Here is a 25,946-nt window from a genome sequence, read left to right as displayed (position 1 = left end):
AGTCCCGTGGTCGGTTAGAGACAAAATAATTGATTGATTTTAAAGTCACCAAATATTTTTAACCGAATCCCAAAAAGGAGGTGGTTCTCAATTTGGATGTTTGTTTTTGGTCGAAAGGGTATATTCCCCATATTTGTTATTAGGTCCAGGATCTGATGATGGAAACCTTGAGAAATCGAGGGCAGCTCTCGAAAATTGTAAGCATAGATAAGGTTATAACTTGACACTCAGATGTATATCTGATAACACTATGAGACAGTAAAGGTTTGGAGCTGACCTGATGATGGAGACCAGAGAAGGTCGAGGGAACTCGACAACCGTACTTCTCTCGTCTCCATCTCCTTCACTGTTGCAGAGGCCTCGTAAATACGAATAATATAAGCACAAACACGAGAAAGTTTAAATATTCAGTTGTCGAGTTCCCTCGACCTTCACTGGTCTCCATCATCAGGTCAGCTCAAAGCCTTCACTGTTGAATAGTGCTACCAGGCAAACACCTGAGTGATAAGATTTCAACCTATGTATTTCTGCAACTTTCGAAAGTCGCCCTCGATTTCTCAAGGTTCCATCATCAGATCCTGACTTAATGATAATGGGACCACCTCGGAAGTACACGCTATCAAACAAAAAAAGAATCATCAAAATCGATAAATAAATGGCTGAGTAATCGCGTAACAAACATACAAAAAAAAACGGTCGAATTGAGAACCTCCGCTTTTTGGGAAGTCGGTTAAAAATAAGTCGGTGGCGGCCATCTTTCCATCTTGGACCAGCTTTCGATGAACAGCGAACTATTTGCCCCTTCAAACAATAAAATCGTCATAATATTTTGCGATAACTACACCTAACTACGGCTCTCGTCAAATAGCTTTGCCGCTCAGTTAAAAAGTTGGAAGTAACGAATCGCCATTAAGTTTGGCAGATCTACAGGAATCCTGCACATAAAACACCCGAAGAATAAGTCTTCATTTGCCGTCTTCAGAAACCCTAAAAACCGAAGATTTTTTTTATTCCGGCTACAACGTATTTTCTACCACTGATTTTCTAGCATTTTTTTCAAAATAAATTAAGTCATTTTACTTTTCCTAATTTATTTTCAGATTATGGTAAGTATACAAAAGTGCAATTTAGTAATATTATAATATCAAATAATATAAAATTATTAAATCGATTCTTTATTTTAACGAATCGGATCATTCGATGCAAAACTTCTATCACCGTCGCCATCTTGTCTATGCGTCTTCAAATTTAAAAAAACAACTAATGTAAACAAACATGGCGAGTTCGATCAGAATTCCCGGTAATTACGATTGGATTTTAAAAAGGTATATTTCTAACGGGATGCTAAATATGAAAGGTTTGAATGCGTAATAATAATTTAAATTTATTTAGTTATTTTATTTAGTACTCACAAATGTGGTTTGATTGGAAAGAAAATAAATATGAGCGTAAATAATTAGGAAAGTGTATGACTGATTCGCAGACCCCAATTGGGGTCTAAACCGAGCTTACGGTGACATTGATGTTCAGACCCCGATTGGGGTCCGCTACGGATTTGACGGTTAAAACACACTACAATAGGGCAGTATAAATTATTATTTGCTGATTAAAAAAATGCTAACACCAAGTAGAAAGGACAGCGCCATCCAGTGGTGAAGCCTTAAAGGTTTTTCAAGGACATTGTTTGTTATTGTGTTGAGCTGCCCTCTATAAACTTTATGAGAACTAAAAGTGACATAGATGGCATGCGCGGGGCGAGAGGCGAGAGGGACGTCATCTATCCCTCGCCATTTTCCGTCAAGCTCAACTCAATCAAGTTAGCTTCTGTCAGTCGCTGTGTTTGTGTATAGTGTCGTGAAAAATTATCTGTGTCGATGAATCTCAATGGGAAATCGTGCTGATTACGACTCCAAACGATGGGTCGATTGTTGTGTTTGTGGCTTTGATGCATCTTTCGGTCAGTGATAATGGCCAAGTGATTGGTAAAGTGGAGTGTTTTGTGTCGTATGCTGGGCTCTCACGGGTACAGTGAGATCCTTTCTCTGGATAAATCGTCCCCAAGACGACGTCAGAACACAGAACAGAAAGGTGACACACCATGTCGTCGAAAAACGTACCAGGAGACAAGGTATGTTATGAGTTGACGAGGTAACTGAGCATTTAGGCCTGTAAAGGTCATATTTTTTTGTTTCTAAACGCGCTCCTTTCTCTCGTTTGTGACCAGCGTTCACTGTGATTACATGACCAATTTACACAAGATGTGTGTACATGTGGAATGTTCAAACTTTTTCACCTGTTATGATTAAATGAGACGTTTTTTATCAGCTTTGTTATGCTTATTTGGGTCTGGCCCTATTTTGGGGGTAACATAAATAAAGCTAGTAACAAATCTGACAAAATTAGGTCATTTCCAAAATTACAAAAATCATGTAGATACTGCTAATGCTAAACAAATATTTTGAACAGCCTAACATTCAGATAGCTAATGTTTTTTTGAAAGTGATTTGTAGTGGAAAATATTTCAAAAGTTTACCTTAGCAAATCTTTATGCCTAAATCAAATCAATTATACTACAATAATGCTAAGTATCTATAGGTAGGTATCATCAAAAAATTATTTAATAAAAATAAATTTGAAATGTGGGAATCTAAAATAACTAAGCAATCTTTGAAATCAATTTAGTAGGTATCATGGAGATTTAAAATATACTTATTTGACAAAAATGTTAACACAAAAATACATTATATTACAAGTAAGGTTCTCTTATTTTTTCATCTTTTCTACTTTAGTTATCGTTTGGAATAGAAATTCTGAGTTAGGTGCATATCATCACATATCTTACTACACAGTAAGAAAACACACATGTGAGCTTAAGAAGATGGTGCACACAAGTTGTTGAAGAACTGTCCAAGTTTCTTCAGAAAACTAAAATTGATTCCACAAAAGCTCAGTCTGGGGATATCTCGGTAAAGTTTACATTCTTGTTTACGTTGCAAACTTCATGTTTCCCTAACCACTATTATATTACATGGAACATATCTATCTTAGAACAACTGAACAAAAAGGTACATTATGCCTGCTATTTATTATCTGTTATATTAGTAATGTTGTAAGCCTAGACAAGGTATTTGTAATCAACAAAAACAATTACTATGTTGAAATAATAAAATCATATATCCTTCTTTGTGTACTGTGTAAGTCCGTGCCAAGTACAAAAGACAGTAGTTTAGAGAAATTTTATATTAGACAGACTCACTTGGACATTTATAAATAGTGAGAAAATCAAGGTAGGTATAATCTCTATTTTGAACAATTCTATTATTCTTTCAAAGGTCTAGGTAATGTTTGTTTAAAAAAATTCAAACAATAACTATACCTAGCTTGGTTCTTTATTTTTTCAGTTTTGCAATAACATTTATTTGTTTTTTAATTCACTTTTAATCTGCCTTTTTAGATGGTTTGAATCCATCTAAAAAGGTTTATTAGTAGGTCAATTTTCCACTGTACAGACCATACTATTCATTTTGTTTCTATTGATGTTCTTTATTTGATATTAAAGGTTGGCATTTTTATGAAAGCGCGGGGTCCGCCCACGCACATGGTAGGTACGTATTAAGTCGTTTATTGTCATCAGTGCTTAGAAAGCTGACAGAAACAATACTAGTCTATAGAACTTGAACAGGCAGTACGAACAATAATAAACTAAAGTGACGCCGCCAAGTCTTCCGTTTGAACGCACCGCTGAGCAGCCGCCTACGACACGCAACCATCTCCACGAAACGACACCAACTACTGAGCTTAAAATATTACATTCCAACTACAAAGAAACCAGTTTCAATCCTATCCATATTTAAATAAAGATCAAACTTAATTATCAGTTTACTGTTGAGTACTCTGTCCTGCAGAATTATGCACCGATGAACCGAACGGTTTGCTGCAGTCATAATTTAAATCATGATTAGACCTATCCCCGATTGATCACTTGACGCGATGAACACGGACGGTCAAAGGCTTCGCAATATCTGCTCAAAAAGTAGGTCAGCGCGACAAAAGTCGCCGTCCCAGTAAATCAGACCTTAAAGGACCCAAAATGCGAAGATCCTTTTATACAATAAGCCAGCGGGACCACATTTGCGGGTATGAAAGCGAAGTGAAACGTAACTACAGATTATACGAACATAAATTGCTAAATCCACCAGCATTTGGCGAGAGTTGTTTCTTTTTCTTTTGTGGCAGTGTCACAAAGTGTTTGTGGCTAAATTACTTCGTTGATAGACTTATTTACGAAAATTAACTAATAGGGGACTTCGACAACATTCAGAAATAACACGTCAGTTTAGCTTTACAGCCATCATAAGGTGAATAAAATGGTGTTAAGCTAGTCTTAATGATCAGAATTATGAATCGTTTGCAACGACCTACCATAACCTGTTTAATAATCAAAATGTGTGAAAATAGCTATTTAAGTTTGCAATCCCAATTATCGCGGAACATGATAGTACTCGCCTACTTCACATACCTGTTTAAATATTTGCTGTTAGACTGGCTACAAAACGAAGTTAGTGTACCGTTGTATTAGCCAGCTCTAAAAAGCTGGCAGTACAAAGTGGGCAAAAATTAAAAAAAAGAAGCTCAAAATTTGTTGCTAATTTGTTGCTAATTAGTTGCCAAATAATCGATTTTTTTGCTTTTGCCGATTTCGAGAAATCGTCAACAATGCTAGCTTCACCATAAGCTGGCATGGACTATAAGATAAAAGTAAAGGTAAAATAAACAAAATCACTACAAATTTGTTGCTAATTTGTTGCTGTATAACCAAAATAAATTTGAGGTGCAAAAATATACCTGGGAGGCCCAAACGCCCCCTGCCGTAAACTCTACGCGGGGGTCATGCGGTCCATGGCCCTTTACGGGGCCCCGGTATGGGCACGTTCGGCACGGCCGCGGGCTGTGCACTACCTGAACGTGCCCCAAAGGGTGATAGCCATTAGGCTAATCCGGGGGTACCGCACGATCTCCCGCGAAGCAGCTGGCCTACTCGCTGGACTGCCACCGTGGGATCTGGAGGCGAGGGTCTTCTTGCGCCTGTACGACTGGCGCGAGGAGGCTCAGCGCCGGGGAGAAACCCCGTTGCCGCGGCAAGTTGTCGCGCAGCGGGCGGAGCTCCGGCGCGATCTCATGGTGGCCTGGAGGGAGCGACTATCGCAACCCAGTGCAGGGCACGCCACCATCGTGGCGGTAAGTCCCCTCTTTGAGAAGTGGCTCGGGAGGAGTCACGGCGCCCTCACGTACCGCATGACGCAGGTCCTCACCGGACACGGTTGTTTCGGGAGGTACCTGCACCGCATCGGTCGTGAGGAGGCGCCCGGGTGTCACCATTGTGCGGACAGCCCCGAGGACACGGTGGACCACACAGTCCAGGTGTGCCCCGCATGGGAAGGGCACCGCCGGGTCCTCGTCGAGGCTTTGGGCGGCGGCGACCTCTCGCGTCCGGCCCTGGTTCAGGCCATGGTCCGGGGCGAGAGGGAATGGGATGCCGTCGCCTCCTTCTGCGAAGCGGTCATGCTCGAGAAGGAGGAGGCGGAACGCCAGAGAGTTCGCACCTCTCATCCCGGCCGCCGCGCTGGACCAGGTAGACACCATGGGCGCCGGGTGTCGCGAGATGACTCCCGGCCACCGTAGGCGTGGGTCTGTGGGCGGTGAGTTCGGGTGGCTCATCGTCCCTCTGTCTTCCTAGACGACAGACCCGTGTCGACGGCGCGCGTTGTTCCACGCGCTCCTCAAAGAGACGTCAGCAACCCCAGCGGGGCCCAGCAGGGCCAAGGCCTGCCGGGGCTGCGGGTTGTTCGAAAGAGATACCGCGGCCCTGGTACATAAAAGGCCTATGACGGAACACGACGATTTTAGTCAGTAAGAGTCTGACACTCCCTCACCGCTGCTAACCCACAGCGGGAGGGGTCATTTGATGATTTTACGTCGATAAAAAAAAAAAAAAGGTGCAAAAATATTTTTTTTTTTTCAAATAGAAAATTTTTATTTGCTTTGCGCGCTTGAATGTCAATTGTTTCATGAAAAAAATATGAAATAAATTTGTTGCTCGTCACAGAACTGTTCCTTGTCACTTAGAGAACCAGCAACTAAATAGACACCCGACGATCGGGTGTCTTGAACTTCGGTGACTAACAAACCGGCCATGCTAGCTTGAATGTCGATTTTTCCGGTGAAAAACGTTGAAATGAATTTGTTGCTCGTCACAGAGGTGATTAATGTCTCTCAGAGAACCAGCAACTAAATAGACACCCGACGATCGGGTGTCTTGAACTTCGGTGACTAACAAACCGGCCATGCTGGCTTGAATGTCGATTTTTCCGGTGAAAAACGTTGAAATGAATTTGTTGCTCGTCACAGAGGTGATTAATGTCTCTCAGAGAACCAGCAACTAAATAGACACCCGACGATCGGGTGTCTTGAACTTCGGTGACTAACAAACCGGCCATGCTGGCTTGAATGTCGATTTTTCCGGTGAAAAACGTGGAAATGAATTTGTTGCTCTTCGCAGAACTGTTAGGCATCGATCGGAGAACCAGCAACTAAATAGACACCCGTTGATCGGGTGTCTTGAACTTCGGTGACTAACAAACCGGCCATGCTGGCTTGAATGTCGATTTTTCCGGTGAAAAACGTTGAAATGAATTTGTTGCTCGTCACAGAGGTGATTAATGTCACTTAGAGAACCAGCAACTAAATAAATAGGAGAGCTCAAAATAACACACAAGTCAAATTGTTGAGCTCTCATAAATTGACGAGCTCAAAAACATCGCAACAAACGGCAACATTCGAACGCTTAATGTATCTAGCGGGAAGTTACAGGAATGGCCTTTTAGGGTCATCCGATTTCGAAACAAACGTTCAAGGAAACATAGCCTGTTTGATAATCATCAGCTTAAAGGAGACTTGGTGATTGGATGTTTATTTAGTTGCTGGTTCTCCGATCGATGCCTAACAGTTCTACGGAGAGCAACAAATTTATTTCTACGTTTTTCACCGGAAAAATCGACATTCAAGCCAGCATGGCCGGTTTGTTAGTCACCGAAGTTCAAGACACCCGATCGTCGGGTGTCTATTTAGTTGCTGGTTCTCTGAGAGACATTAATCACCTCTGTGACGAGCAACAAATTCATTTCAACGTTTTTCACCGGAACAATCGACATTCAAGCCAGCATGGCCGGTTTGTTAGTCACCGAAGTTCAAGACACCTGATCGTCGGGTGTCTATTTAGTTGCTGGTTCTCTGAGAGACATTAATCACCTCTGTGACGAGCAACAAATTCATTTCAACGTTTTTCACCGGAAAAATCGACATTCAAGCCAGCATGGCCGGTTTGTTAGTCACCGAAGTTCAAGACACCCGATCGTCGGGTGTCTATTTAGTTGCTGGTTCTCTGAGAGACATTAATCACCTCTGTGACGAGCAACAAATTCATTTCAACGTTTTTCACCGGAAAAATCGACATTCAAGCTAGCATGGCCGGTTTGTTAGCCACCGAAGTTCAAGACACCCGATCGTCGGGTGTCTATTTAGTTGCTGGTTCTCTGAGAGACATTAATCACCTCTGTGACGAGCAACAAATTCATTTCAACGTTTTTCACCGGAAAAATCGACATTCAAGCTAGCATGGTCGGTTTGTTAGTCACCGAAGTTCAAGACACCCGATCGTCGGGTGTCTATTTAGTTGCTGGTTCTCTAAGTGACAAGGAACAGTTCTGTGACGAGCAACAAATTTCATATTTTTTTCATGAAACAATTGTCATTCAAGCGCGCAAAGCAAATAAAAATTTTCTATTTGAAAAAAAAAAAATATTTTTGCACCTCAAATTTATTTTGGTTATACAGCAACAAATTTGTAGTGATTTTGTTTATTTTACCTTTACTTTTATCTTATAATCCATGCCAGCTTATGGTGAAGCTAGCATTGTTGACGATTTCTCGAAATCGGCAAAAGCAAAAAAATCGATTATTTGGCAACTAATTAGCAACAAATTAGCAACAAATTTTGAGCTTTTTTTTTTTTTAATTTTTGCCCACTTTGTACTGCCAGCTTTTTAGAGCTATCGTCGGGTGTCTATTTAGTTGCTGGTTCTCTGAGAGACATTAATCACCTCTGTGACGAGCAACAAATTCATTTCAACGTTTTTCACCGGAAAAATCGACATTCAAGCTAGCATGGCCGGTTTGTTAGTCACCGAAGTTCAAGACACCCGATCGTCGGGTGTCTATTTAGTTGCTGGTTCTCTAAGTGACAAGGAACAGTTCTGTGACGAGCAACAAATTTATTTCATATTTTTTTCATGAAACAATTGACATTCAAGCGCGCAAAGCAAATAAAAATTTTCTATTTGAAAAAAAAAATATTTTTGCACCTCAAATTTATTTTGGTTATACAGCAACAAATTAGCAACAAATTTGTAGTGATTTTGTTTATTTTACCTTTACTTTTATCTTATAGTCCATGCCAGCTTATGGTGAAGCTAGCATTGTTGACGATTTCTCGAAATCGGCAAAAGCAAAAAAAACGATTATTTGGCAACTAATTAGCAACAAATTAGCAACAAATTTTGAGCTTCTTTTTTTTAATTTTTGCCCACTTTGTACTGCCAGCTTTTTAGAGCTGAATTAGCCTGACTAGCACAACATACATTTTCATGCACACAATGTATTCGATTGTGTATTTGGCAATGGATTTAGGTATTTCGTTTACTTTATCCAAAACTCTAGTGAGAAATTCATGTACTTTTTCAGCAATATATGTAGATATTCTTTTCAATTCCGTCGACATGGAAAAAGTCGTTTAATGATGATATTTTCCCCGATTATTTGTATGTTTACTTTGTACTTGTAACACAAACCAAAATAATAAAAAAAATCAAGATGAATTAAGAAAATTCCCTTTTCCGAGAAGTCTGTTAAAATTTTGCACTTGTTTCAACAGATATTCGAGTAAACAAGCTTTTTCCCAAATGTCTACGCGTTCACACATGAATAAATAGAATCACTCGTGAAAATATTTGTGGCGAATTTTAAATTTAAAACCACATTCTTTTTAACACGTTATACAGGACTGGCATACTTTTTAACACAGAGTAATCAGAATTTTCGTTAAACGTTTTCGCAAACAACTGAGTTTTACAATTGAACCGATTGTTGAATAAATATAATTTCAAGTGTTTTAAAATCTAAAGAAAAAAATTATACAAATGACGAAGTAAAATAATTATGTCCGTTGATAACACGATAATCTAGAGGTATTCCAGAAAATAATTAACATCCGCTCTCACCATGAGTTCCCACAATTTGTATTATCTTTCGTAACAAGGGATCAAGTTATTGAAGTTACAAGGATACTTTGTTTATCTACGAGAGTAGCATTCAAATAGGATGCAACAAAGCGACACGCTTTTGATGTCTTTAATCAAGCTTTTGTTAGAGGGATCGAGGCGTAATCTTTTATTTTGTACGAAGATATTCTTGGTTTGATGTGATGAGCAATGAGGACCCCTTTGTTGTATGCTTATGATATTGATTTTGTGAACTTTCGTTGTATGACGCCGTGTTCAGTAAAATTTACAGAAATTTTGCTGATTATAAGAAACATTGTCTTTTTCGCGTGGCTGTTCTGCACTGCCGTCCGTTCTGCAGAGTCAGTCCTACATAATTTAAGAACCGTACAAACTTACTTTCGCACATTATAGCGGCACCGCAACAGCACGGGTCCACACCAGCATTTAAGTTGTCATTCAATTTAGAGCATTAAATCGTGTATATTATAATATATTTCGTAATGTTAATATGAAAAAGCCAACGGCGAGCAGTCAGCGCGCTTGCCGCTACCACACAACTCGACTCGCCGCCCGCGTGCTGCAAGCGAGCGGACCTCATGCGTACAGCGCGCCGACGGCGTGCTAATTGCGCGCCGACTCCGAGCCGGCAGCGAAACAACGTCATTACGTCGTGTTCAATCATAATCGTCTTAAAATAATATTGAGTTTGCGGTGACAGCAAGCTTGCACAGCGCGTGGTTAGCGCGCTGGCAGCTAGCCGTAATCTTAATTCGAGGCGACGCCGTGCTGCAGCCGTGCTGTTGCAGTGCTGCTATAATGTGCCACAAGCTTTAATATTCATTTATTTAAGTACCCAATTATTTGGTGTTTCGCAATGCAAACAAACGTCGCTCTCTTTTGTTAATAGAGGCATTGTAATTGAATAAACACGTATGCAAATGTTTATTAGAAAACACGCGGTCGTTAACAAATCACGCGGTACAAACGGAACTACTTTCTCTCTTATGAATTATGCAAGCGTGCGATTTTAATGAATCAATAAATGAAATTCACTATCGTTGCGCATTTGAGTATAAAGTGTTAAACACCCATTGTAAGGTAATTACAGTTGAATGCACGCGGCTTTATTCAGATTTAAACTCAATAGCCCCATTTTGGATTTTCGTATATTATTTTGGTCCATTCTGTAGATCCACTTAGATTAATTTTAAGCCTAAATTATGATTTCACAGCAAATATATTATTAGTTCTACACTTAAAAATATTGTTACTGTTTACGATCTTTAACTAATTGTTACAATAGCAAAATAGTCTCGATTTGAAAACGTTCATTAATCTGAATGGGGATACTTTTCATTACCGAAACAAAAGAGTGCGGAAAAAGAAGAAAATGAGAGATACAATGGGATTTGCGTGAATCTACAGTAGCAGCTAGCGTAGCATATTGTCCAACGAATAATCTACGTTATTGCACTGTTTTTGCAATACAGAAACTTTAAACTCCCTACGAAATAAATGCAATTACATTCTAAAATAAACATTTTGTTTTGGTTTAAAAATGCGACTCACTTGCAAGCAAGTTTGCAATATTACAGAAGTTGTTCAATTTTTCAACTCTCAAATCACGAAAATATAGCTACAATGTTTTGATTAAAAGGACCCAAACCTATTGATAAATCCCCGATTCTCTTCGCTATAAAACAACGAGCTACGTTAAATACACCCCAACATATGCGAGAACAAACCCGGATTGTATTCAGTATTTTCTTTAAACCCCACAATTCAGTACAATGTCAAAACAGTGGACAACGGCCAGACCGACCAGTAAAACAAAACCGGGCGTTTTAGAGAAGCTTATGTTTTTACCCCTTTCATCATATCAGCTATGGCTTCGGCTACACAATACCTTTTTGTTCACCATTCTTCAATAGTGAAATAGATCCTTTTAGGCTGTATTTCAAAACTAAACTAAGTATGCCTGTATTTAACTAACTTTCACTAATTATAATTTTGGAGTAATTAGAACTTGAGAAAAGTCTAATCCGAGATTTAATTAGATCTTTACTTGACAGTTTGTGACCCTTTGTTCTCAATTCGCATTTGAAGTTTGAATTAGCTACACGTTAAATTTTGGAATGAACTAATTACGTTAGTTAGAATCATTAAATCCTTAATAATTTTAATAAATGGAAAAGTAATTTTGTCTGTCTGTTGTGCTTTTATAACAATTATTGAACCGATTTAAATTAAGGGTTTTTCACAGTCATTCTGGACGCTAAGGAAAGACATAATTTTTTAAACGGCTAGATATTATAATCTTATTCTTGCACCTATTTAAGTACTTGAATTGGTATGAATTCTGAACATAATTAAAGCCAGAATTACTTATAAACACCGGCATTTCAAAAATAAAAGTGATCAATCTTAACTGAGACAAAGGCAATCACGATTTGGCTTACTTAATTGTTTTAATTTCTTTTTTTGCAATTAGGAGAAAGAAGTTGAAGTTGGTTTGCACGCACGTTTCTTTCATTGTCCTGTAATTAAGTGTAATTTAAGTGGTGTTGAGATATTAACGTGCTTTATTAAATTTATTGCACCTAATTAGGTTTAAACACTGCTATAAAATTTCATAATTGCACCTCGTTCGCTCACACGGCTTGTTGAACTGTATTAGTTCAAGTAGAATTCTTTGGTCGCATTGGATTAACGGTTCTTTCCACGAATCAAACTGGTTGCATGCTGTGGCTACTCATGTCTAGTCATTACATGTGACTGGCACATTACCGTTGATGACATCATTTTGTCATAATAGAAATTACTACTCAATTAATAAAATGATGAAACCCCTACTTTTAGCACCTGACCATCTGTTTTTCAAGCGTATATTTCTACGTTCTTGCCTAAAAGACCGTGCAGAAATAATCTGTCATACAATTGTAGCCTAAGCGCCTACGCATAGTACGCATACAAACAAAAGCGAAGTTCCTAAATCACCTAACAGTAGCAACTAGTGCCACAATTTTGAATACTCTAATGCCCGGTCAACGTGTCCACTTGTCCACCAAACCCCAAAAGGTTAATGTTCCACAATTATGACGTCTAGATGAGAAGTCTCGGTAGACGAGTGCGAACAATATCTCGCTCAACTGTACTGTACACTGTACAAGTGTTTCGTCACGGCGGCCATTGCTCAAACCCCTTGGTCCAGTTAATTCTGCTTTCTGCAATATTATGGTGGTCGATGGCTTCTAGGTTAATGTTCTGCCGCAATTATATGATCGGATTCGGTGTTTCACAATGCAACGTTTATTTACGATTTCTGATTGACGTCCCGTTCTCACGATCTAGCTGAGTGCTTTTAAGGAGTGGAGAAGGAATCAGTATAATGGCCAATGGCATGCTTTATAGAAAGCAAGATTGTTTCCATTTTAGCAAACGATTTTCTGTCTTTATTCCTCTTAAAGAAAGACCATCTTTTCCATATGGAAATCGAATGTTGTTTACTCACCTACATTCTTACTTTAAGTGACACAAAATGTTTTTAGCATGTTTCGAGTAAGTGAGATTTTCACAGTTCAGTTAAATTAGATGTATGACTCATCAAAAGTAGCAGTTTTGTGTACCGCTACGTAATTATCTCAATACCGTTAAGTCAGTAAGTTACATTTTACAAACGGCTGTGAAACGATATGTAATTTATTGCTTTAACCACCAGTAAAGTACTTATTGTTGTTTTCTTTGTCGACATTGACAATACCACTTGTATTATTGACCTCAATATTTCATCCAGTAATCGTATATAATTTGCTGCACTTTAAATTGATTTTGGGTCAAAATGTTTCATTGTGTCCTTAACAGTTATAAGTGGAATATGAATTCAACTGTGTCTATACATATATTTCAAAGCGTTAAAATTTACGTAGCCAATCTTTGTCTGTTTTGCATGATTCATTAACATAATTAACAGGCTCATGAATATTTTATACGGATGCATCATCTGCTTACAGTTTACACGTGCATTTTGCGTCTTTACAAGACATATTTGCAGGGAATCTAGGTTTCTTGTTATTTTCCTTGTTAAGTATGTCATGCTATTTATAGATGCATCATTAGATGATAAGGTATTACTAATTGACAGGTTTACTTAACGAAATTAAGGGTTTATTCGTCATGTTCAACGAAGCTGTCCTTATTTTAATTTACTAGGCCAACATTAATATAATTAGGCAAAATATAATAATTACCTTACGTATTTGAAAATAATTAGAAGCTATCTAGAAATCAGACTAAAAACCTCCCAATATTCGACATCCCCATTTTCCTTCAATATTTTTGTAAAACGTGTTAAAAATAACTCCGAATTTGTGCCACAAAGCGCAACAGAATTAATCTTGGCCCAGAAAACACCACGTGAACATGTAAATAAACAAGCTTTACATGTAATTAGGTTTTCATTATCATTCGTTTGTCAGTTTCTCTATAAAATGTGTGCCTTCGTTAATTCCTAGCAGTTGAAACGCTTGGATGGCACTAGTTTCCGGGTGCATTGTTACCGTCCCAGAATGTTACCAACAATTAGTATTATTACTTTAACAAGCCAATACACGGTTGTAAATCAAACAGGTTTATGTTGTTAGTCATTTTTTGTATCCATTAGTCTTTTTAATGTTTACAATTTTTATCATTTTCGGACAAAGCGTTGTCTGTTTTTTGTTTATTAATTGAATGTTCAGTGTCACAACCCGGGTGCTTGACACGTCAGTAAGTATTGCAAAAACTTAACAGCTACGAGCGTGATGATGTAGCAATAAATATTGTAAGCTAGGATCAAGTGCCAGGTATTTAGTTACAATATCTGTGCTACAAATCTGCTACAAATGCATTCTAGGTGTACTTTGTTATGACAAACATCGTGCCATCATTAAATACCGCTGATTCTAGCACTACGCTTGTTAAAGCCTGCGCTACATTTAAATGTACGTTTCCCAAATTCCTCGGTACATTACTGTTCACATTTATTTGGTACTCGTGTTGCGCGTGACACGATTATAACGGTGCTCAGTGGTTATTGCCCTGATCTCCGTGTGATCTAGAGATTACTGTACTTCATATAGTTGAAACTGCACGCATATTTGCTTTGTGAGGGTTGTTTCAATTGTGATTAAGTTGAACATAGATTCGTAAATATTTATTGGTTATAAACCGTTATCCCGATAGGCTTATCTGATCGCATAGAATACGTAGATGAAACAACCAATGGTATCGTCATAAATAAAATAAAACTACCAAATTTATAGAGCCCACACTATACTTAAATAGAACGACTCGTGTCGCAACTACGTGAAATCCCGTTATGAAAACGTCTTTACACTATCAAGAAGATGGATGCTATCTCGGTAACACAGAGGTAAGTGACTGGTACGTGGGCGATCTAACAAAGGCTGACTCATACTATCTCGAAACCGTTGATGAAGAGCCTTCACATCCCAACCATTTTGTAACCTGCTTCCATTGTTGTTCATCACCCACAATGTACGATAGCAGAGCGTTGTGAAAACTATTAATTATACACCGATAAAGAAACTACTTTGTTTCTATTAATCAAGTTGTAAAACCGCTTTTATTGCGTTTCTGCACCGTTTTATGACAGGTTTGGCAATCTAGAACAATCATACAATAAGATATGAAGAATACAATGGATCGGAATTCTGTTGGACAATAACATCGTCAACAAAGAAACGCGATTTTTTTATTGAAGATAAAACTATGGCTGAAAGACTACGCGATGTGGAAATATCCTCAAAACATTTTTCTACACAAGAAAAACTTAAAGTGGGAAGTTGCGTCAATAGATTATTATCAGAAACCGATATAGAAAGTTGTTGCTTAGTTTGGTGCCGTAGAAAAAAACTTTGTGGTTAGAAAACGGACTGCTGGCGAGGTAAACTTCCTCGGTAGCATCGAAACATTTTTAATTAACGCCGTGGCTCGTTCAGATTGGCCGGTAACTACGTCACGTAGACAGCGTATCCTTTGTTATGGCAGGGGGAAAAAACTCCTTGCTACTGATTAACTCTGGCCTGAAGTTTGATTGAAATGTCAATAGCACAGCGTTGGGGATGACTAATTGAGCTCTGATGTCAACTCAAATTATTGTGTTAGTGGGTTTCGATGTTTAGTAGGTATCTTCTCTAGTTGATGTGGACCTCTCATATTGTTTCAGCTCTGCGTCTTCATGTTTAAAAGGACCTTAACACATTATTATTCGCGTAATAATATTGCGTATGCTATTTTATAAAGGGAACTATATTTTTTGTCACCAAAATTTATATTTGTCATCAAGTTGTATCACCTAATAAATAGATCTATCGCCACGAAATATTTTCGTTCTCAGATAAACAAAGAGTGTTCCCAGGTATGAATTAGCAAATTATTGTTAATATAATGTGTAAAATATGAGATGGATTACCAATAAAATTGTAGTGCATTACATGAATATAAACTTCGTTCTTATAATAATAGTTTTATTACTTAAATAATAGCTTGGTGCTCAAAATGGTAGATCTGTCACCAAATAAATCGATTAATCGATCCCTGACTGCGACTCCTTTTTATTTGTTATTTTGTCACCAATACAGTAGTTACATTTTATTTCGTTCAGTTATTAAAATAATGTATTCGTTACCAATTTAATACATCAGTTTATAATTTTAATAAAAATATGTTCAAAGGGAAGAGAAAGGGAAGGGAGACAAATTGGCGCGCTTTCGGGCCTCAACGAATGGGTTGTAGGTTGGTTGTAGGTACGATCATACGATGCGGGGCGCGGGCAGTGAGATTTTTAACAATAAATATTGATTATTTTGACTTTGATTAATTGTTTTATTTACTATTCAGCTAGAAATTTAATTTAAATATATTTATACTACCTGTGGAAACTAAAGCCCTTGGGGGGAGGCACATGGCCAGTTAAGTAGTAGACTCTTTTGGTTGAAATGATGATGACGACCACCCTACATTTTTAGACCTTCATGAAATTTTCTAGTGATATAATATATGATTTATTGGTGATCTCTTTAAATTAGTTTGCTTAAATACTATTAGGACAAACCTATTATAATACATACAAAATCATTTATTTGGTACTTGACCCCATATCTCCATGATTTTCGGTAATTTATTGTGGAAATGATTTTATATTGTTTGGTGACTACATTTGGTGACAAATCTACTATTTTGAGGGCAAACCCTATTATTTAAGAAACACAAAATGAATTAAATTGGTGACAGCTTAAATCATACCCTTTTATAAAGAGATAAGAATTAAGCTAAATTAGGATGGAATATTTCGTCCAAATGCGGTTAATCTTAATTCCTTAAATCCAACTTTGTGGCAGACGGATGGTTCCGTGCCAAGTTGAAGTGTTTACCTACCCAATGTCCCGAGGGATGAATACTCACCCCCATAGGGTGTGCCTCACCTTCTCCACCCAGTTTTCACCTCGCCTCGTGAAACTACAACAATAAATAAATTGGCCGTTGCTTTGTTTCTTGCTCGAGTTCGCAGTTCTCATAAAATCATAGCTGTTGCTCAAGCAACTTCGTTAAAAACAGTTGAAGTGAATGCTTTTAATTGTTGTTCAATTAATCAATTTGTAAGTGTTTAGCTTCGAGTATTTCGTTTAGCGATTGGCCTGCTGTTGATTCTTGAACGGAATTTTATAATTGAAATACTTCATTTTCAATCTCGTTCATTTTTGTTGTTTTATCTCATGATTTAGCTATTCATATCTGAAATATAAGATCGAAGTTGTCAAATGCACGATTTACAATCGTCTATTTGTGCGACTGTGAGACCATAAATGTTTATTTTCCGTGAATGCCTCCTTTTACGCACTTACAATCGCCAAGTTTACAGGACTGTAACATCGACTGGAATCAATATCAACATATTTCTTTGTTCTCCTATCAATTGGGTCTCGTGTGAGACTTATTCTCGAGTTAGAGAGACTAGTACACACTAAATCCTCGCATTGTAAGAAAAATACCATTTACCAAACCTTTTTGGTAATTTTAGACCTGTTTTGTGCTCCGTGGTGCTCATGGTTGGTGTTTTATATGGAAACTTTTGTTTTATGCATGGCAATTTGATGAGAGTAGCCAATTGAGCAGAGTGACTATGCATGTACCTAATAGCTGCATGGCCGCACCCAAAGCTTAATCTCTTTATTACATTTCACACTTAGTTTAACACGATACTATTGATTTTGTGGAGTAAAATTAACTGAAAATAATATGATTTCGATAGAAAACATCACCTAAACAAAGCATCGCCGATGCTGAGTCATTGCACCAATCTATACTATACAACTGCATCTGTAGGGATATGATTCAAACGGGATTTGGGTATAATACTTTTGACAGGCCGTTAATAAGAATTGCACCCTTGTTAGTTTAACACCAACCCCTCTTGTAATCTAACACATGCGTGTAAATAGGTTTACATCACGCCTCAAAGAAAATAGTGTGGGGAAACTGGCAGATCCTATTTATAATAGAAAAAAAAACAATGTCATGCTGAATTACGTTGAGGTTTCTTTGTTAACAACCTTCTAAAATGATGAAGTTATAATGAAAGTGGAGTACTTACAAAAAATAAAGCGAATGTAACCTAAAAACGTTTTATCTTTTAACAGCTCTCAACGTATTACCTCGGCAAAGAAGCGTTTGTGCTCATACGCCAAAGTGAAATAAGAGTTGAAAGGCTGTGATCGGAGGCAGACGTTTTTCCATTAGAATCCTGAAGGCAGACTCAGTCGGGCCATTACGTCGCAAATGGGTCGAGAAGAGCCCGCGGAATTCACACGATTCTCTTGGATAAAGAAGCTGCTGAATATTTTATTTTCTTTAGGATATGACGAGCGACACACTTTGCATAATTCTTCAATCAACAACTCTGCGACATTGAAGCATTTTTATATATCTTTGTGTGTCTAGCCCTGAACTAAATTAGTGCTAAGTATTTATATAAATAGCTGTATTTATTCTCATTTAAAGAAAGGTGTTTTAATTAGGTTACAACCTTTAACAGTATTCGTCTCAGTTAATATTGTTTCAGTAATAACGTTTCACATGTACCTAAATTGTTAAGTGTTTACTGGAAATGAAACACGTATCCTGTGATGAAAATTCATATTTAACTTTAAAGTTAGTCTGACAATGCCCGAGCATGTTTCATGGAGCCTGTATAATGTACCGTGGGTTATTAAACGCGCATATAACTTCTAAAAAAACGTACATATTTTTACTACAACCACAATCGTCAATCCTCCTAAATCCTATGTGATAGTCGTTGGGTTTCAATAAAACATGTATGACTTGGAAACGGGTATTCGGTTCGTTATGGCTCAAGTAGTTTTCTAAAGCTGCTCAACATTTCTTTGCGGGGGTTAATCCGATTATTCTATAAGGACGAGTTATCGAGACCTGTTTCTGCTATCCGATTATAATATTTAACCGTATAGAGGAACTGGCCGAACGAAAGCGTTTTTGATATGGTAATGAAAAGTATGATATAGGTAACGGTAGCGAGATTTTGATTTCTGTAGTTTTGTGGTAAATGGGACTTTTTGAATTTTGGCACAGCAGATTGCAAACAAAACAATAGAATGACCGCAATATAGTATAGAATTCAATACACAATATCACCGCTATTCCGGTTGGTTGCACGACCACGACGTTTCGGTATTTGACCACTATAACCCATTTTCGTTCACCGACTATTACAATTTCTATTTGAAGACCGGCCTTCTCAGCAAAAAGTTTATCGGCGAAACTGAACTCATTGTTTTATTTTCAGCTCCGTAAAGTTTGCAGTGTACTCTTGTTCCATTGTAAGCTACATATAAAGCTGGAGCCATTTGGACTAAAAGCGTCTAAATTGAAAACGTTTTCTGCCCCACCGGAATCTAAATTGAATAAATAGAACATGCCAGGGGATTTTAACAAATCGATGCATGTTCCCTAAATAAGAAACCTGCTGTTGAGCTAATTGACGTGAACCCTCGCAATGGTGAGGTTAGCTCATTTGTCGTGGCCGGTGACTCATCGGAAAGTCGAGGGTGTTGTCCGTCCACATAATTTATGCGACTACCAGATGACCGTGACAAAATGGCCAAATGTGTCCCTCGACATACTTAATTAAACTCTAGTGATCATATTTCGTCGTAAAGTACCACGTTTTATGACCCAAAGACAAATTGAACACAATTTATGAATTTAAATTGAGAGTTTAGACTATGGAGACTGTATAAAAACGTGAAATGTACGATGCAAACTGCGCGTAATATTTTTTTTTTGTACAGTTAAAGTCCATGTAAAGGTTGTCTGAAAGAAAGTGCTATGTAACAATAAGACCGCCAATTCTACCTTACTTAGCGTTTTTGATATCTTGTATTGTTTATAATCATGGTGTACAATAAAGAATATCATCTTATCTTCGGCAAATACAATCGATTCTTGAACTCAATTGCTTTGCTTATCTAATCTATTGGTAGTTGTAAACAATAGTATTGATTATCTAGACAAGGAGTCAAGATTAAGTTGACTTATCGACTAATGTATTGTAAAGATATAACGATAATCCGCACTAATGTGTTTTAGGGTTGTCGCCCTTTCGTCCAATATGTGACGTTACGGAATATCATCGGGGGTGCATTCTCAAGTGCAGGCAATAATCCTCTTTATCGTAACTGTCGCGTGTCGCCGTCCTTAGGGGACGTTGTGTAATTTTATTTCACCCCCGTCACAAGTCGCTCGGGATTCGCGTCTCGCATGCCTATGTAATATGAGCTGTATTGCTCCGCTTTACTGTCTTGCCTAATATAAAAGGAAAGCCAACCGAGCATTTCAGACACTGCCGATATTTATTTACTGAAAGCGTTTCTTTTTTTTCATGCAAATTGCTACCTTTTGTGGATTGTAATTTCAAATGTCTTGATTTTAGAAACAATGATTGGAAACAGGAGTCGGTATGTAAAAAAATATTTCAAGAAGTATGTACAATACAAAGCAATCAACCGTTATACGGAATCAAAATATAGCAATCGAACGAGAATTACGTTCTGGTCACTAAAGACATAAAGCGGCGGATTTATTAGAACATCTGGCGAAGGAGTCGTACATCAAGCATAATGGCTACATAATTCCCGTGGAGTGTTCTGCACTGACACGCTTAGACTGCGGAGATGCGGGTAGATGGCGAACGCCGATAAAACCTGGCTAGTTGGAAGTTTTATTGAGCGGCCACTAGCGCAGCCTGTTTCCTCGTTATCGTCGACAGGGGGCCCTAAATCAGGCGCCTTTCATTCTTAAAGGCTTTAAGCCTGACGTTCGAAGCCAGCCCCGAGGGAACGATGTTTAAAGTGGCACTTCTTACGTTTGTTGATGGACTAGGACTACACCCTAAGTAGTGCTATTGTCGATGTTTCAGATGCAACTGTACTGCTTGAATGTTTTTGCTACTTACTAAGTTATCCTTTTGAACGAACAGTTTCTTTAATATTGTACAAAGGAAATACATATTTAAGAATATTTATTTTCCTAGATAATAAATTATGTGTAACGAATGCAGAAGGTCAAATAATTAAAGACTAGACGCAAAAATAACTAGCGGCAAAAATAAGTTGATACGTTTTTTTATGTTAAGCTTTCTGAACTTTGCTGGGTCTGTCCCAAAAATCCTGCGCAATTAATCTGGACTGATCGAGAACTGGGTACACGAGATTTCACTAGCCGTGCAAATTGGTGCCACCTTAATTAACATATTGCGCAGCGTTGAACATGAAAAATAAAGTATCGGGATGGACATAAATAAAAAGTCTCGTTTTATTAATGCTTCCATCGCATGACTGGTGACGCTAAGCAGAGCTTCCAAACGGCAATAAGTACAGTACAGTTAGCAACTAACTAGGTATGAAGTCATTAAACTTTCCACCGATGATCCGCATCGCGAACCACTGGCAAGCGTTTAAATAACCGTTGCAAGTTAACTTTGCGAATGATATACTCTACTTTTCGAACAGTTAGTTATAAGCCAAACTCGTGTGCTAGTTATAAATCTTTCAGTTGGATTTATTGACCCAATTCTTGTCTCGCAACAAATTAAAGCATTCACAGGTACCGAATTTCGTTGAATACAGCGCATACAAAAATTTCGTGGCAATTTTGAATTTTTACAGCAAGTTGGTGCAAGCAAATGAACGCGGTTCGTTCACAGTTTCAAATACATTCTAGCTTTGCTCGCTTGAGCAATAAAATTTCAAAGTTCAAGGTGGTATGTTAGTCATGCCCTTATCTTGCTTTGTTCCAAACCGCTCGTAGATCCGTTTCCAAGTAAACTATAGCGATGTATGGGCGAGATTGTATCTCTGCATTTACAACGCAGGCAGCGCCCGGGTACTCGCTATCACCGACGCCGGTGGTAATCCATTTTACCCGGTTTAGTTTAAAAATAAGTGTGGAAGGAAACTGATGTAATGACGTGCGTGTATTATTTGTAATTTAGGAAATAATCTATACTAATATTATAAAGCTGAAGAGTTTGTTTGTTTGTTTGTTTGTTTGAACGCGCTAATCTCAGGAACTACTGGTCCGATTTGAAGAATTCTTTCGGTGTTAGATAGCCCATCTATCGAGGAAGGCTATAGGCTACTTTTTATCCGGGTTCGTGCAGAGGTTCCCACGGGATGCGGGTGAAACCGCTGGCAGAAGCTAGTTAATAATATACAGAACATTGCTACTCTGTTGTTATAGAACGATACAATTTTTGTTAACAAACTTCTAATAACACACTGTGCTGGATTCTCATGAAATAGTGTCTTACACGTCTAGAACGTGTGCTTCGCTTGAGACTACTTACAGAATAACGTATTAACTTAGTATATCACAGAACAGTAAATAACAACTCTACGTGCAAGTAATACGTTGCAGTTAGCTCCTCTGCAAACTATCTCAATCGACTTTCTATTAAAATGTGTTGTGTAGTAAATAAATAAATAAAATAAATAAATAATGTCGGGACACCTTTTCACACACGGTCGGTTAGCCCCATGGTAAGTTATTAATTAACTTGTGTTATGGGTGCTAACACAACTGATAAACTACATATAGCTACATATATACATATTTATAAATACATATTGTAACACCCAGACCACGGCCAACAAGCATGCTCATCACACAAATGTCGACCGAGCCGGGAATCGAACCCGGGACCTCATGTTCGGCAGTCCGGCATGGTGACCATTGCGCCATCTAGGGAATAATGAATAAAAGATATTTAATTGTTAGCCCGTTTATGGAGGAACGCTACACTAACCTCACAATAAATAGTAACATAATAAGTATGTCTGGAACGGCTTAGAGCCTTTTTATTCGTCCAGAAATTTACTCGTCGAGGGCGTATTTCGTGCATAATTCGATATTTTGCACAAAAAAGTAAAAAAAATCATTCAACAAATTGTCCTCCGGGCTTTCTTCGACAAGGAAAATTATTTAGAACAAAGGGAGCGTCGATATCTTCTGACTGATTGTTAAGGCTTGTAAATTCAATTTTGTTTTTGCTGAAGCTATGAAATGCATCCCCACAATACAATGTTGGGGCGCAAATGATTTTTTTTTTAAATTAAGCCGCCCGTTTAAAAAAAAATATGATGTAATCATGCATATGATTTTTTGTTACTATACATAATTATACTGCTTATGTAATATTTTAATGAAACCAACTAATACCATTGTATAGTAATAAGAAAATGGCAAATAAAAAGGCATCATTTTTAAATAAGATTTTTTGTATACGTCGCATAAAATCTGGGGTCCCTAATGTTTCCCCAAGGAGCTTATGTAATAATTCAAATGAGGTGAATAAGATGAGGGGGCTCCTTCATTTTTGCAATACCGGATTATGATAATGATGACTTTGGAACACGTGCTGTGACCATTCAAGAAGAGGGTGATTTATTCCCTAGATTGTCTGATTTATATCCGAGAAAATCAGAAAGATAGAGGAAAAATACGTAATGAAGCAGAAACTAAAAATGTGCTGTCAAAACATAGCTACACACTTAAAATTAAAGTGGATTTAGGGTGATGAATGGTCTTTTAAATTCAAACAATTCCTCTTGAAATAGTAAGTCCTGATTTATAATATTGTCAACATAAAATTGAGACCGAAAATACTCCAAATTAATCAATATCAGCACAAATAAACCTCGTCGAAATCTATTTACTAACGGAAGGAGTAAATTAACATAACCAATGTTTAAGATACTACAATTTGTAACTCCAGCCTTTGCTTCTAAATAAACATCCCTATTGAGCTTCAATATTTATCTGAGGAACAAAGAGGGACACCCCAAATGGGTATACATCTTAGAAACTCAAAGACGGTACTTAAATTGTAATCTTGTCCAAAAATAGTCTTACGTAAACAAACCCTGTTTGGAACTACATATTTACTATCCTAAGAAGAGTCATGGTTGCCGCCATTCTGGGAATAGGCGGTTTCTAAAACAGCTTTTTAGTGTGTATCCCTCGCCTCAGGGTGTAGAGTTACAAATCTCCGTGATGGCTCCCACACGGAACCAACGGTTGTTAATAAATCTTTTCGACACGCCTTCTTGGGCTCTTCTTACCGGTTTACAGGTCAAAATTTACTGATTCTGCACGATGACAGCTGGTATGGCTTTTAAGATTTAACGTTCTGACTTAATGCTGTTACGAAACTATTTATTTTGATTTCCTTTTGTAATCATACTAATATTATAAAGCTGAAGAGTTTGTTTGTTTGTTTGAACGCGCTAATCTCAGGAACTACTGGTCCGATTTGAAAATTTCTTTCAGTGTTAGATAGCCCATTTATCGAGGAAGGCTATAGGCTACTTTTTATCCCGGTACGGCAAATAGTTCCCACGGGATGCGGGTGAAACCGCTGGCAGAAGCTAGTAAAAATATAAAGATGCTTATTTGATATTGGTTGTAAGATTTGTATGGGGGTTTGATCTTCCAAATTCAGCTTTCATTTCACTAAGCAAAGTTTCTTCCGTGCATCGGAGATATTTCTTCATTTTATACTTTTACGGAATACAGACATTCCATCCTTAACTGAATAACAAAAAAGTACGCAGGGTTCATAGAGTGCAATTTCTTTCCACTTTACCTCAAGGAAAAATATCTTGTGTTTAGGAAAAAAGTGTATTCCCCCGTGTGAACGTGATCTATCGGCGAAAGAGTCCGCACGCCTGTTTATGGTCGATAAAACATCTAGGGACGGTGTTTATGGAGTTTTTTTATAAAGGCAAACATGTGTTTCATAGTATTTAATAAGAAAGCGGCTGTTTTACTGCTTTTGGTTTAGATACAAAAAAAAACTGCTGGTTTTGCCTAACAAAGCTTTTGTTTTGGGCTTTGACTATGTTTAATTATTTAGCCATAGCTTCATTTAAGCAGCTACATAAATTTTAATGCATACTATTTACCTTAGGGCTGATTTTTCAATCATCAGTTAACTTCTATCTGAGGAATAAATATGGCGGTTTGACATATTTTCCATACAAAAGCTGTCAAAACGTTAAAAATATTCCTCAGATAGAAGTTATCTGGCGATTGAAAAATCAGCCCTTAGTAATGTTACCATCATCAAACTGTTAGAATATAATTTTAACAACATATACCTATAGTTGTATCCATGTTTGTGCTATCAATTTTATATTTACCTCTTAGCAAGTTACATATGAAATGGTTCGATAATAATCATAATAAAAATGTCAAATAACTGAATATTTGTTAATTAGATGAAAGCTCTATAAATATACTACACTGTATTTAGTTTGTAAGTATGTTTAACTTGTTTATACAAATAGAACACTGGCTTAATTATCCTTGACAAACCTTTGAAAAGTTGAATAGTAATATTGTAATCTTAACGAGTTCTTAAAGCTTTCTTAAAGCGTTATTTGTAGATAATATTTACATCCCACCAAAAACATTAAATGTAAAAAAAGCCAATCCTCTACGCAATCCCTCCACCGTAAAAAGTTTTGAGATCGCATAGAAGCCAAGTCCTGTTCAACTTTATTTGTAATAATAAATCAATATTTTGTGACTTATTACAAATAAAGTTGAACAGGACTTGGCTTCTATGCGATCTCAAAACTTTTTACGGTGGAGGGATTGCGTAGAGGATTGGCTTTTTTTACATTTAATGTTTTTGGTGGGATCTAATTTATTTTTTGTAGGTCTCTTTCTTCTCTAAGTATTTAACAAATTAAATTAACTTACATGCAACTAACTAAATATGTACACCTAAAGTAGCACGTAAACAACATTTTTTAAAAATAAACTAAAAAAATTCGAAATTGTCTAATTTTTTAATCGAATATCTTTTAGAATAAAAGAGATTTATTTCAGAGGTAGATGGCGCTATCACATGAAATTATTTGTTTTTTTTTAAGTACTACTTATACTATGCTATGTAACGAAACCATAGCGCGATTTAGACCAGGACAACGCCATCTATCGAGCGAGCATGCAGTATTTATAGCACTG

General features: G+C 37.4%; 1 protein-coding gene across 1 annotated transcript in view; it reads left to right on the top strand.

Moving 5' to 3' along the window:
* Nucleotides 1-1,758: 1,758 nt before the first annotated feature.
* The window catches only part of LOC124635481 (ubiquitin-like protein 3), a 155,940-nt gene continuing 131,752 nt past the window's right edge, over nt 1,759-25,946 (top strand). Inside the window, exon 1 of the mRNA XM_047171338.1 lies at nt 1,759-2,128. Within this exon, the coding sequence (XP_047027294.1) occupies nt 2,099-2,128 (30 nt within the window). The 5' untranslated portion in view covers nt 1,759-2,098. The remainder of the gene's footprint in view (nt 2,129-25,946) is intronic.

This window comes from Helicoverpa zea, chromosome 13 (genome assembly GCF_022581195.2).
Source record: "Helicoverpa zea isolate HzStark_Cry1AcR chromosome 13, ilHelZeax1.1, whole genome shotgun sequence".
Classification (NCBI taxonomy): domain Eukaryota; kingdom Metazoa; phylum Arthropoda; class Insecta; order Lepidoptera; family Noctuidae; genus Helicoverpa; species Helicoverpa zea.
The sequence above is the reverse complement of the archived record's forward strand: the minus strand, read 5'-3'. Positions and strand labels throughout refer to the sequence as shown.